General features: G+C 40.8%; 1 protein-coding gene across 1 annotated transcript in view; it reads right to left on the bottom strand.

Moving 5' to 3' along the window:
* The window catches only part of LOC126165291 (uncharacterized), a 380,023-nt gene that overhangs the window by 158,457 nt on the left and 206,662 nt on the right, over positions 1-14,904 (bottom strand). Inside the window, exons 16-17 of the mRNA XM_049920310.1 lie at positions 11,400-11,584; positions 705-906 (exon numbers count right to left, since the gene is read on the bottom strand). Of these exons, the coding sequence (XP_049776267.1) occupies positions 705-906; positions 11,400-11,584 (387 nt within the window). The remainder of the gene's footprint in view (positions 1-704; positions 907-11,399; positions 11,585-14,904) is intronic.

Consider the following 14,904-nt stretch of genomic DNA (forward strand, 5'->3'; position numbering starts at 1 on the left):
TCATTTTGGAGCTGTGCAACCTTGTTTAGGCTGGTTTTGAGCACTATGGGACTTAACGTCTGATGTCATCAGTCCCCTAGAACTTAGAACTACTTAAACCTAACTAAACTAAGGACATCACACACATCCATACCCGAGGCAGAATTCGAAACTGCGACGGTAACGGTCGCGCGGTTCCAGACTGTAGCGCCTAGAACCGCTCGGCCTCCCTGGCCGGCCAACCTTGTTTAGAAAATATGGTTTTGAAACTATTTATCTTAAGTATAGCCTTGTGAAACTTGAATGATGAGCGCAGTTGAGACAAGAAAAAAGAAGGTTTTTTAAATGTGATGCTGCAAGCGAACGGTAAATATCAGATGAGTGAATCTAATGGAGAGGTACTGCACCGAATTGGGGAGAAAAGAAATTTATGATAGAATTTGATGATCATTTGATAGCACACTCCTTCAGGCATCGCTGAATTGTCGCTTTTCAAATGGAGGCCAGTGTGGAGGGAGGGGGGGGGGGGGTGCAGGTAAAACTGTAAAGGGTGACCTAGGCTGGACTACAGCAATCAGGTTCACATAAGTATCGATTGTAGAAGTTATTTTAACACTAAGAGGCTTGTTCAGAATGGACTAGCATGGATAGTTACATGAAGCCAGTCTTCGGAGTGAAGATGACAATCCAGATTTGAGAGACGGTGTTAAAGAAAAGTAACTCACCACCCAGTTGGACCAAACTCCGTTTTCATTGACGACGTTGATCCAGTCGCCGACAATGCGGACGAAGTCCTCTGCGCTGGAGTCACCGTTGAGGTCGGTGATGAGCAGGAAGTTGAAGGAGAAATGCGCGCCAGGGTTGGTGGCGTTGCCGTAGTAACCCAGCACCTGGTCCAGCGATCCGTACGCCTCCGTCATCATCACCCTGGGACAAGCATTGAACAAACACATCACAGAACAGCCGAGTTGCAGAGTTAGGCAATGCCGTCACCGTTGTGGAGCTTGATAAGATACTAAAAACGTGATGTGTTCTCCGCTGTGGCATGAAACTCGAATGAGTGTGATGCAGTGACGAAGGACATTTAGGGCAAATTGTACGAGCTTCGCTAAATGGATATCAATTTGACATTAGCCCAGAAAATGAGCCCAACTCAAGAATTCACTATGTTGTGTAACACTAACACTAACCTTGGATCAGATTAACAAAGTTCACTGTTGATCTAATTCAGTATGAAACATGCTTGTCAGCGTTGCCAAACTACTTAGCGACAGAGTTATCGTGTTTCGATGTCATATATTAATCGTAGAACCTAGATACTCAGTATTTGTTATTGATGGCTTCGTGTTGTGAATATTAGGAGTAGAAACTGTGTTCTTCAAACTTCCAAACAACTTAAAAAGGAAGTTATTGTCGGAAGATTTCTTGGGCCAGTATAAGGATATTTTTAAGGCAAAAAACTGGTAACTGCGGCCAACAAAAAAAGGCATGGTAGAAAACTGCTTTAATATTAAGACATGAAACAGGAACATATCGAGACAGAACATTTTTAAAAATGTGTCACGACAACATAAAGAAAAGGTCCAATAAGATGTTAGAGTGAGCCAACGTACTGTTTCAGAACGCTCTTTACATCACAAGGAATCGTTCGACAAGAGCTAGGTCACGTCCACCTGCCGTTAGCAGGTAATGACGCATCCGATTTTACCTCGAACAGAAATTGTTACCGACCGTGGAGTAGCATAACGATTTTTCAACTGAAACGATGTACTTAACTTTTTCGATTCATCAACGCAGTTTATTCAGGAGGTCTGTGTTCGGTATTTACATTGTCGTCTTGCATGAAATTTAATATGAAGTGTGTACTATTGTTACTCAGAGAGCGGTGTGCTGACCACACGCCCCTCCTATCCGCATCCTCCTCCGAGGATGACACGGCGGTCGGATGGTCCCGGTAGGCCACTCGTGGCCTGAAGACGGAGTGCTACTATTGTTACTCGAGCCTACGACGAATTTTTTGTAAGAAATGTTCAGTCATTACTGGCTGCTTTCTGGCTAGGTATACTTACTGTTCACTATAAATACGTCTGCTTTTGCCTTCGCATTCTGCCGCTTAGTGGGTACGAAGCATCTTCTAACTTTTTCACATCAGTCACTAGTTTTCTCCGTGTACACTTATGGGAGTAATTACTTACCTTTCCTGTGTCACCAATAACACTTTAATACTTATTTCTTTTCATTTCTACTTGTGCAAACAAAATCCTTCTTTTGCGGTGTCTCTACACTGTGAACCGATGACTGCAACTGAACTTGACTTAACCTGGTAAATTTTGCCAGTCGAAACTGATCCGAGTTCATAGCTACGAAATCTAATATGTTCATTTGCGCAGCACAGATTTACCATTTCCGTTTGATCGGAGTTTATTATTTGTGCTACCGAGCGAGGTGGCGCAGTGGTTAGCACACTGGACTCGCATTCGGGAGGACGACGGTTCAATCCCGTCTCCAGCCATCCTGATTTAGGTTTTCCGTGATTTCCCTAAATCGTTTCAGGCAAATGCCGGGATGGTTCCTTTGAAAGGGCACGGCCGATTTCCTTCCCAATCCTTCCCTAAACCGAGCTTGCTCTCCGTCTCTAATGACCTCGTTGTCGACGGGACGTTAAACACTAACCACCACCACCACCATTATTTGTGCTAATCTAAGACCAACAGCATAATTCAATCGAAGCTCAGGATTAAAGGACGCTGAAAGCAGACACAAGATTTACTGTTTGGGCAACCAAATAACTGATGATGGACGAAATAGAGAAAATATAAAATGCAGACAGTAATGGCAAGAAAAGCGTTTCCGAAAAAGAGAGATTTATGTTGTGGATTGGCAGGAGACCAACCCACTAAATTTAGAGGAAGCCGAGAGGCACGCGTTTAAGCTCACGCAGGCTGGCGTGAGGTCTGGAACAGGTCAAGGAAATGAGACTAGCAAAAAACGTACGTAGCTGCTGGAATACTTAACTTTAATCCATAAATGGTGGACATCGCTCTTGACGGTGCATGTTTTACAGCATCAATAGTAACTGGTAATGGCGCCTTGCTAGGTCGTAGCAAATGACGTAGCTGAAGGCTACGCTAACTATCGTCTCGGCAAATGAGAGCGTATTTTGTCAGTGAACCATCGCTAGCAAAGTCGGCTGTACAACTGGGGACGAGTGCTGGGAAGTCTCTCTAGACCTGCTGTGTGGCGGCGCTCGGTCTGCAATCACTGATAGTGGCGACACGCGGGTCCGACGTACACTAACGGACCGCGGCCGATTTAAAGGCTACCACCTAGCAAGTGTGGTGTCTGGCGGTGACACCACAATTTGTTAACATTACATATAAATTTAAATATTACGAAATCTTTAATAATGATATTTGTATGAATTGTGACCTCGTACAGAAGTAAACGTGGACGATAAGCAGTTAAGACAACACCAGAACAGAAATGAAATGTGATGCTACAGAGAAATGTTGGAAATTAGTTGAGTAGATAGAAAAACTACTAAGGATATACTTTATCAAACAGGAGAAAAATGAATTTACGATACGACTTGAATGAAGGAAGGGAACGATTCTAAGGCACATTCTGAAGCATCTAGGAATCGTCAGTTTCGTAATGGAAGAAAGGCTTGGCTATAATAAGCAGATCCAAATGGATGTAGTTATTGGGAGATGAAGGGTCTTCCACATGAAGGCTGGTGTGGGGAGCTGCATCAAACTAGTCTGAAGATGACAACAACAACAACAATAACCATCACCCCATTTTGATCCTATTTGGTTTCGGTACCAAGCTCTAGAGCAATACGCTAAGATGTGTTACTCGACTATCTTGTAAGACATGTTGTTTGTAGATCGCATGATTTTTACAGTGCCCTCTGCTTTTACTACGATCCACCCCATGTAATCATTCGATTACATATCCCTACAAACTGTTACACTCGTGTAACTCACCGACGTTGTAGTCACAGGATATTACTATTCAGTGTTTTGTGAAGTGGCATAATTTTACATTTCTAACTATTTAAAGGAAGCTGCTAATCTTTGCACTCCAAATAATGCTTAACCGTATCATTTCGGAGGGTGAGAACAGTATCCCCATGCCGTTTCTGTGAGCCAAAGGTTAGTAATGGAATATTACTAGTGCAAAAATCCACAATGCGCACCAAGAACGACAGATGCTTTTCACGAGATGTTCTACAGACCTGCACACTTCAGTCGCAACTCTTGTTGGCAGATTACAGTATGATACGTCTTTTCACAGTTCTCGAGCATGTAGCGATCCTAACATCTACAACTAAGACTTGTGGCTTATGGTAGCTGCTAATCCAAAGATTCGTTGTGCTACGTATGGATACTGGAACAATGTGGGCTTTTTGTCAGGTTAGTGGCGGGAGTCACTACATTTTTGCTTTTATTGACACTCTCATTATTTTTAAAACGAATTGGATGGCAACAACCATATCCTTGCTCTTCACTCAGTGGTACAAGGAAAGTCCATCAGCTAACTAATAACATACATGATTAATATAATTTAAGGTTAATTTTATCTCTTTGTTTTCATCATGTGTACAATTAACACAACTGGTTAGAATGTCTGTAATTTTTGTATTGAGATAATTTCGTAATTTTTAGTGTCTTCTTATGCTGTACAGCCTTTTTTTGACAATAATCAGGGATTAATTTTTGAAGAACAACTTTCATTAAAGTAAAACCCTCCTCCACCATCCTTAGAAAAATTTTGAATGATTCGTCTTGTGTGCATTGCACCTTACACCACATGCAGCCACAGATTGTTTCTGACAATACTTTTATTTCAGGGCAGATCTCACTTTGCAATATTATGAGAAAACAGTACACAGTCCGAATTTGCAGATATTGAACTAAATAAGTAGATTAATTTTCTGTGACCACTTTCTTCTTAGAGCACTATTTTATTTTTGTGAACATTTCAAGTCAGAAATTTCACACCATATCAAGCAATTTTCACAATATGCTTCAGTACTGAGTTTCATGTAAAACACGGATACCAGAATGTACGGTAGGGATCAAGAGATCTATACGTAGTAGCAAGCCACACCACAGACGTAGATTTGAACCCAACCAGCGCTCATTAGCCCTCAACGCCATAACGTATTGTGTTGTAATTGCGTTTGCGTGCGAAAACGAGATTGTTTACAGCTGTGTGAATTTTTATTAAATACTGACGACAGAGTATAGATTTACGCCTTGATTATCAGCGTACTGACGGATTTTTTACGTTAAGTTTTAAGTGAAAAATAATGGCCTCACTATACGATCGCCAGTATTGCTAATCATAGTAGATAAGCGAGTTAGTTATGAATAAAGTTTCATATTTCCCTAAAAACAATCAGTAACGCTTGAAGCATGCAGTTTCTTTTTCCGTTGCAAATACTCATGTCTGCTGAGTACACTTACTGATTCAAGTTATAGAAAGGATTTGAAAACTGAGCTGTTGAATATTTCTTCGAAACGAAAGCTGAAGACTGATGCTGTTCCAGCTCTAAACCGACCGTCCACCGGTGCGCATTTAGGACATAGCAGTGAGACTAATAATGAGCAAAATATTTGAGTAGAAAAACAAAGCTACCTTAAAGAAGCACAAGATATTTTGCAGATAGCTATATTACCAACCAATCAAGACAAAACGTTAACCGCGAAAACAAACACTGCCGTGAATGCGAAAATGGGTGCACAGGCCAACAATTAGAAATAATGGAAAGAGAAACAAAAGGGTCCGCAGCTCGTGGTCTTGCGGTCGCGTTCTCGCATTCCGAGCACGGGGTCCCGGGTTCTGGGTTCTATTCTCGGCGTGGTCAGGAATTTTTCACCTGCCTCGAGATGACTGGGTGTTTGTGTTGCCCTCATCATTTCATTATCATTTATGAAAGTGGCGAGATTGGAGTGAGCAAAGGTTGGGAATATGTACGGCCCCTGATAGCCACGCAGTTGAGCGCCCCACAAATCAAACATCATCATCATCATCATCAGAAATAGAAGTCCTTGGCAAAAATCGCAGATTTACAGTTTCGCCTCTCTCGATGTAGCTCTGAGTTACTGGAATTAAAACATGTTCAAAAAGTGATTCGGGACTCTTTTCCTGACTATCAATAACAAGTAGTTATGAAAGGATAGTGTGCAAATTGGCCAACTAAAGATATTACAAACGCTGGAACTTCACGTTGTCTATCGTATGAAGCGTTATCTTTTGTCAGGGACGTATTGAAATATCCTCTTTCTAGTGCCGTCACTATTAAAAGAAGACTCAGACAATTTAGCATTCCAACAGGTTTTATTAATTTGAATCTCAGGTTTCGAAAACTCGGAGTTAATAACGAAATATGAGAACAGTAAACTTATACGTAATTTAAGGGTTACATATTCGAAAGTCCATCAGATCAAAACAGAAAAGAACTGCTTTTGTTTATTTGTTTCATGCCTTGAAAATGTTACGGAATCATCTGCTTGACGATGGCAATGGATTAGAATCGCCGCGCGGGATTAGCCGAGCGGTCTCAGGCACTGCAGTCACGAACTGTGCGGCTGGTCCCGGCGGAGGTTCGAGTCCTCCCTCGGGCATGGATGTGTGTTTTGTCTTTAGGATAATTTAGGTTAAGTAGTGTGTAAGCTTAGGGACTGATGACCTTAGCAGTTAAGTCCCATAAGATTTCACACACATTTGAACATTTTTTTGATTAAAAGCTGTTAGTTTTCTCGCGAAAGAAAAGTTTATTAAGTTACTTGAACTTCAAAACACTGGTGTAGATCCACCATATGCCCATAAAGTAACCATAAACCATTTGGTTCTTGCTTGTATGCAAAAGTAAAACATAAGGAAAGCAGCTGAGCTGTTTCCTCTGTGCAGGGCAAGCAATTTGTTACAATCTTCCTGAGTTCATTTATGTTGGTAAGGTTGTGAAAGTCTTAAAAAGTGTATTTGATGTTCTGAACTCCAGAACTCCTGCTGATGGGTACAAATTAAAAAGTGCATCTGGCAATTATTTATCAGAACCAGATAACGTGATAGAAGAACTGTATGATATTATTCTAACAATGAGAATCATAAGAAGAAAAGAAGAGAGAGAGAAAAATGAACAAGAAAAAATTGACCAACAAATTTGTCTTGCACCGAAAGAAAATGAGAAAATAGAAAGTAGTAAGAAAATCTGTTAAAACAGTTAAAGAGTTTAAAATGACGTTATAGGGGCTTTCTTCGTACTCTAGGTGTGTACTCTAAGGCTGTGTGACCCTCTTACTCCATAATAAAAGAAGAAGCAGTGCTCTCGGAGACGGTGAAACAGTTTGCCGTCCTTCGGAGGCTTTACACTAGCATCTCACCGACCATAGAAAAAATAGTCTAACTAATATAGGCCTAAATCTTACATAATAACACTTTAAAACAGAAAATCTCGATTACATTCATACTTGCGCATGCGTTAAACGTGTGTGCACCGTGCGCCTATAAACTTCAGTGCAATGTGGCGTGGCGAGAGGGTTCATGGTGACGTCATAGTTCTTAGCGATGACGCCTAGATAGCGTGACCCCTACCGCATATTCTAGAATCCGTTAGTTAAATAGTTTTCACGGAGTACACAATTAGTTACTTTCACAGCTTAATTAGATTAGTTTTCATTATTTAAAAAGTCAGTATTTAATTAAGGTTAAAGATTTGTTTCATGACACTGTTTACAAGTGCAACACAGGGCCAATCAGTACTGCTCAGCAGTAGAATACAATATCTAAGGAACACGTTACACAAGGAGGAAGTTTTTGAAAAAGTACTATTCAGTATTTTCATTTATAGAAGAATTTTTGTAAAAAATCACAAAGGTGTGAAATTACAATGGTGTGAAAAATTTAATTTTGTTACCAGGTGTGCAGATTTTTTTTGCATGATTAGCGTAATAAAAGCATTCCAAACATATCCTAAATACTTATTGCCCTATAGACAAAAGGCGGGTTTTTAAGTAAAACTAAATTCAAATAGAATGAGAAACAGATATAATGAATGCAATAATGCAGACGAAAAACAGAATGATAATACGAAAGAAATGACTACATAAAATTTATTAAAAACACATGAAAAAATTTTCAGGCGGAGAAAGAATGATAGGAATAAAAATGAAAGCAAGTAAAGAAGTTGATATGATTAAAGTTATGTGACAAAGGAATGGAATTAAAAAATTACATTCAAACCAATTAATTGAATAAAAATGATGATCAAAGTAATTTCAGTAACGGTTTCAAATTTTAAAAAATTGCGAACTTCACTTGATTCAAGCCGACAACCTCTTGAATGTGAAGTTGTTATCCTATGCATTACATCAACAACCAGGCTATATAAAGGGCGTTCAAAAAGTTTTTCACAGTCCTCTCTAGATTTTTTTATTTTTTGCAGGAGGAGAATGAAATTTTTTATTAACATTCTTGGAACAATTAGCTATAAGTTAGTGTATAAAAGTTTTTTCTTTTATTTACAGGTTATCCATAATGGACCTTGAAGTAGATGTCAGGTAGCGACAACGGTCGGTGATTGAGTTGTTCTTCAAGACCGGTGATGACTCTGCTATGTCAAATCACAGGAATTTGCTCCCTGTTTATAGGGAGGACACGGTAGATCGCAGCAGTATCCAGTGGTGATTGCAGAGGTTTAAAGAAGGTGATTTCTCTCTGCTGGACAATCCACGATGCGGTAGACCATCGACAGCAGTGAGTGACGTGAATAAGGAGACCATTGATCAAATCACCCAAACTGACAGATGTGTGACGACACGACAGCTTGCTGAAATGACTCGTTTGTCACTGGGTAGTGTAGCATCACTGGTACCGTCACTAAGGTACAGAAAAATCTGTGCATTTTGGAAGCATAGACTATTCACAAGAAAAATGAAAACGAAGAGGAAGAATGTGTGCGAGGGTCTCTTGACGTCCTTAACTCAAGACTGGAAACAGTGTTTTGCCGGCGTCATTACCCAGGATGAAACACGGTTGTTTTTTTCCGAACCTGAGAGCAAAACCCAATCCGTGGAGTGGCGTCATCTGGGTTCCCCTCGGAAAAAGAAACCAGGACTTTCACGAACAGCAGGCCGAAAGGTGATGGCCTCCTTCTTCTGGGATCAGTGTGATGTCATTTTCACTGCCTTTTTGGAACCTGGCTCCACAATTAACCGGGACCGTTACTGTTTGTCATTGGACAAGCCGCGATGTGCCATCAAGACCCCCATACCACAGCTTTAGGGTCAGCTCATCAGACTACACCATGACAATGCCAAACCCCATACAGCCCTTACGACGTAGGAGAAAATCAGGAAAATGGGTTGGAAAATTGTTCCACATCCTCCCTACAGTCCGGACGTGACTCCGTCTGATTTTTACCTCTTTGGTCGTCTGAAGGCCCACCTGCGCGGTAAAACATGTGGCAGTGAGAAAGACTTTATTTCCTGTGTCAAGCGATGGTGTAAAAGTCAGTCCCCATAATTTTACCAAAGTGCATTTACATCATGGAAAGAACGTTGGGCCAGATGCGTCGTAGCTGATGGAAGCTACATTGAGTAGGCTCAATGTATAGCTGAATGTTCCAGATATGTTCACAAAACATTGCATTCTCCTCCTGCAAAAAAATAAAAAAATACAGACGACTGTGCAAAACCTTTTGAACGCCCTTTGTACAATGCATCTTTTTTTAACGTTATTGTCACACAATACTCCGAATTTTTCTTTCGTCAGTTACTTGCAAACGGGGGTCCACCAGGGTGAATGGCTACAGTATGTGACACCTGCAAACTTACCCTACATCACCGTACAGATGGTTTCAATGCATCCATCACACCGCTGGGGACCTCTCCTTGCCAGCTCTAGTCATCTGACTGTTTGCCAACTCTCCTATGATGCCTGGAGCTACCCTGGTGATGCCATTAAGGAACAACCTACTGGACCCGTTAGTTTGTTGAGTAGATGACCGACCGTCCTGCGACCACACCTAAATCGGCTACCCTCACCTATAATGGTACGTGAAGGCCCGGCTGGATCGAAATCTGTAAGGTCCCGTTACAAAATGGGTAAAATTTAGGTTAACAGAGATTCAGGCTTTGCTGGTAAAGTGGTGAACGATAGAATGAAAGTATTGCGTATGTTTTCTGATAGTGTTTTTTAGTAATGGAGAATATTTCTACACCTTGATAGAGATATGTTGCATGATATAGTTTTATGTTGCTATGAAGTAAATGAGATCCGTTCTGGTGCCTTGTGCTAATTTGTTAAGACAGCGGACGCTGTCCATATTTTTCTTGTGTTAGGGACGTCATTGTGTGTACACGAGTCAAGACACTTCAGTCACTATTGACTCTTTACAGTGGCTTCGAATTTCTCATTACATATTTTTACTTCGAAATTTTTTATATCTGATTAGTGTGACACCATTATTTTTAAAATACTGAGACAATAGTTCGTTGCCGAACGGTTGTTCCAATAACAAATTGCAAATTTTAGCTCTGAAACTATGAACGAGTATCGAGTCAACAGATGGAACTGCTGTACTTTAAAAAATTAGACATTTTGTGTGGACTATTGGTGTCTATCAGTCTGTATCAAGTGATATCATACACAACCCGCTTCAGGTGTTGGGAGTGCAGATATTCTGAAGAGTGTGAAATTCGTGTAAGTAGGTTTTAACATACGGCAGTGCGAGGTAGATATCGACGATTCTAGAAACCGTACCCCCGACTTATTAAAAAACGGACAGCCTTATTCCTTAAGTCTGACTTTGTATATTTTCCATATTGTCAAAATGTGACTAATGTGTAATACCATTATACCACAAGCAATATGTAAATAGAAGAGACCAGAGTGCTCCACTCACATATACTCACCTTTCTCTACATTTGCATCAGATAAGACACTCGTGACATGTTCAACAGATACACTCAACAGTTTCCCTGATTTTCAGTCCATATTCTCATTTAATTCTAAAATTGTGTACGACATTTCATTAGAACTGCAAATAATTTGTGAAACGAATTCCATATAATATTTTATATACCATACAGCATAAATCTATGGTATTGTCGTGCGTATTAAGCGGTGGCTGCAAATCAAGAGAGCTCCTAGTATATAGCTAGAGGCTATGCATAAGCGTCGAGTCACACTGCACACTGGTTTCAGTCTTTCAAATACTGATGTCTATTTTGTACTGAAACGAACTGTCTGCTGTTAATCAAACTTAATTGCAACTAAAAAACGGTTGCATATGCCATAAAATTCATGTTTAGCAAGCAGGGGAAGGACCGAAGGGGTTTCCCATGTCTGATAAAACTGTACGCTTCAGCGTTAACAGCTGTAAAAACTTATCAACTGTTCTTACTTACTTTTCTTGGTATTCATCCAACACGGTGCGGAATTCCTCGATTACTGCGTATGTTTCCGGTTGATGCTGCATGGGGTTAGGTTGGCCGTCAACAATATCTGGGAAGCCTTCTGCTTCCACAATGCAGCTAACGGCGTCCATACGAAAGCCATCAACTCCTTTATCCAACCAGAACCTCAAAACATTCTGCAAAGAAAACGCACGTAAGCGATACTTCACAAAGAAAACAGGGATGAGGGATAACAGGTAATAGTTCTTACCACTTAAACTTTTTACTGGTCTTGCCTAAAGAGGTGATAAATTATGCCTCTGTAGAAATATGATGATATAATGAGTACAGTGGCAAATACAGACGCGACCAGAGGCTGGAAACTGTCCAAGATGATGATGATGGCGGAAAAAGGTGAAGAGTAGAGGGACGAATCGGTTCCAAGATTTTTAATTGCGTTGCAACTTTCCGTTCCCCGGTGAACGAACTCAACTTCGTAATGGTTCCCACAAAATTCTCGCTACTTTCGTCTGAACAATATGAGAAAGTCCATGATTTTGCCATAATTTCTTTATGTATAAACTGAAACAAATGAACGTACTTGTTAAATTCGCTCTCTTAAATAATCTTCTATTCTACGAAGACTTCGTCACATGCTTCATAAACTACATTGGTGATAATAGTTAGCGGTTCAGTCAAGGGCACCTTATATAGGCTGGCAAAACTATCAAGCATTGAACATCTTAGAGTAGAATCGTTCAGCATTAGTCCGGGTAGAGGAAAAACCTTGTGTACGGCATAAATCATGACTGACAAAAAGGAGAACTGTACAGGTATGAAGCTCCAAAAATCACCGGTATTCGATGAGCATGTTCATTTCTTAGCAACATGATTTTCCGAACTCTGTGGCATGGCGGAAACGTTGTAACATGAACGTAGACGGGAACACAAAGAGGTAGCAAATGCTATAGCCATGGATCAAGTTGTAACTCCAAGCCTTTGGATTGCCTACAAAGTACTGTCATGATAATTAGCGATAATCTTTTTTTTTTTCATTCATCGTGAAAACAGGACAGCCTGGTGTAGAACTTAATTCTTTCCAGCTAAATATCCCAAAGAAGGGAAAGCAGAAAGGTGGAAGGAGTGTATAGAGTGTCTACACAAGGGCGATGTACTTGAGGACAGTATTATGGAAATGGAAGAGGATGTAGATGAAGATGAAATGGGAGATATAATACTGCGTGAAGAGTTTGACAGAGCACTGAAAGACCTCAGTCGAAACAAAGCTCCGGGAGTAGACAACATTCCATTATAACTCCTGACAGTCTTGGGAGAGCCAGTTCTGACAAAACTCTACCATCTGGTGAGCAAGATGTATGAGACAGGCGAAATACCCTCAGACTTCAAGAAGAATATAATAATTCCAATCCCAAAGAAAGCAGGTGTTGACAGATGTGAAAATTACCGAACTATCAGTTTAATAAGTCACGGCTGCAAAACACTAACGCGAATTCTTTGCAGACGAATGGAAAAAACTAGTAGAAGCCGACCTCGGGGAATATCAGTTTAGATTCCGTAGAAATATCGGAATTCGTAAGGCAATACTGACCCTACAACTTACATTAGAAGCTAGATTAAGGAAAGGCAAACCTACGTTTCTAGCATTTGTAGGCGTAGAGAAAGCTTTTGACAATGTTGACTGGAATACTCTCTTTCAAATTCTGAAGGTGGCAGGGGTAAAATACAGGGAGCGAAGAGCTATTTACAATTTGTACGGAAACCAGATGGCAGTTATAAGAGTCGAGGGGTATGAAAGGGAAGCAGTGATTGGGAAGGGAGTGAGACAGGGTTGTAGCCTCTCCCCGATGTTATTCAATCTCTATACTGAGCAAGCAGAGAAAGAAACAAAAGAAAAATTTGGAGTAGGTATTAAAATCCATGGAGAAGAAATCAAAACTTTGAGGTCCGCTGATGACATTGTAATTCTGTCAGAGACAGCAAACGACTTGAAAGAGCAGTTGAACGGAATGGATAGTGTCTTGAAAGGAGGATATAAGATGAACATCAACATAAACAAAACGAGGATAATGGAATATAGTCGAATTAAGTCGGGTGATGCTGAGGGAATTAGATTAGGAAATGAGGCAATTAAAGTAGTAAAGGAGTTTTGCTATTTGGGGAGCAAAATAAGTGATGGTTTTCGAAGTAGAGAGGATATAAAATGTAGACCGGCAATGGCAAGGAAAGCGTTTCTGAAGAAGAGAAATTTGTTAACATCGAGTATAGGTTAAGTGGCAGGAAGTCGTTTCTGAAAGTATTTGTATGAAGTGTAGCCATGTATGGAAGTGAAACGTGTACGACAAATAGTTTGGACAAGAAGACAATAGAAGCTTTCGAAATGTGGTGCTACAGAAGAAACCTGAAGATTAGATGGGTAGATCACATAACTAATGAGGAAGTATTGAATAGCATTTGGGAGAAGAGAAGTTTGTGGCACAACTTGACTAGAAGAAGGGATCGGTTGGTAGGACATGTTCTGAGGCATCAAGGGATCACCAGTTAAGCATTGGAGGGCAGCGTGGAGGGTAAAAATCGTAGAGGGAGACCAAGAGATGAATACACTAAGCAGATTCAGAAGGATGTAGGCTGCAGTAGGTATTGGGAGATGAAGAAGCTTGCACAGGATAGAGTAGCGTGGAGAGCTGCATCAAACCAGTCTCAGGACTGAAGACCACAACAACAACATCCCGGTAGACTGTGATCGGAGGAGAGCGCCTTCCAACTGAGAATAACTGTGATTGGTTTCTCCCGGCACTCGCATGTCAATCGAGAAAAAGTTTCGGAAACCTTGGTCGTAATGGTGGGGTTGGAACTAATAGGGCTGGTGGAATTCTAACGGAAGAAAGTATGATATCGTTGTCCACTTCGAAAAGTGATTTCCGTTCACTAAAGATGACCAGTCAGCCAGGCTCAAGGATCATTAACGATCCGTATGTAGCAGTTTTCTGTTACAGAAATGTGTAACGAAGAACAGTATGGAACATATGGTGGGAAGAAAACTTGGCCTGGTGATTTACATATTGCGTGCATTTGTCTCTGTATATATCGCACGATACTCTTTTTGTGTACCGGGTACATGAAGAATTTAGCATCCACATTCTCGCAGATGTCAGAGCCAGTGTGAGTCCCACTCTTAAGCAAAGCAAGCTATTTTGGATACAATGCGGTCATCCTGGTTTGTCGTTCTGGAGAAGCTGTTGATTGAGCTGGTTTGACGCTGGCATCCTATAACGTATTATGAAGAGATAGGAACGTCTAGCTGTATCGAGTTGACGACGCTGGTTGGTGATGCTTCAGCGCAGTGACGTCTTGCGGTGTGGAGCGAAAGAAGGAGAGTGGATGAAGTGCAGTACAGGTACACAGTGATCATCTTGAATATTACAAACAGCCAGTTCTGTTGAGTTTAACGTCTCCAGCAGACTGAAAAATTATCGGCAACAATATTGCATGCCCCACT

Source organism: Schistocerca cancellata, chromosome 1 (genome assembly GCF_023864275.1).
Source record: "Schistocerca cancellata isolate TAMUIC-IGC-003103 chromosome 1, iqSchCanc2.1, whole genome shotgun sequence".
NCBI classification, from domain to species: Eukaryota; Metazoa; Arthropoda; class Insecta; order Orthoptera; family Acrididae; genus Schistocerca; species Schistocerca cancellata.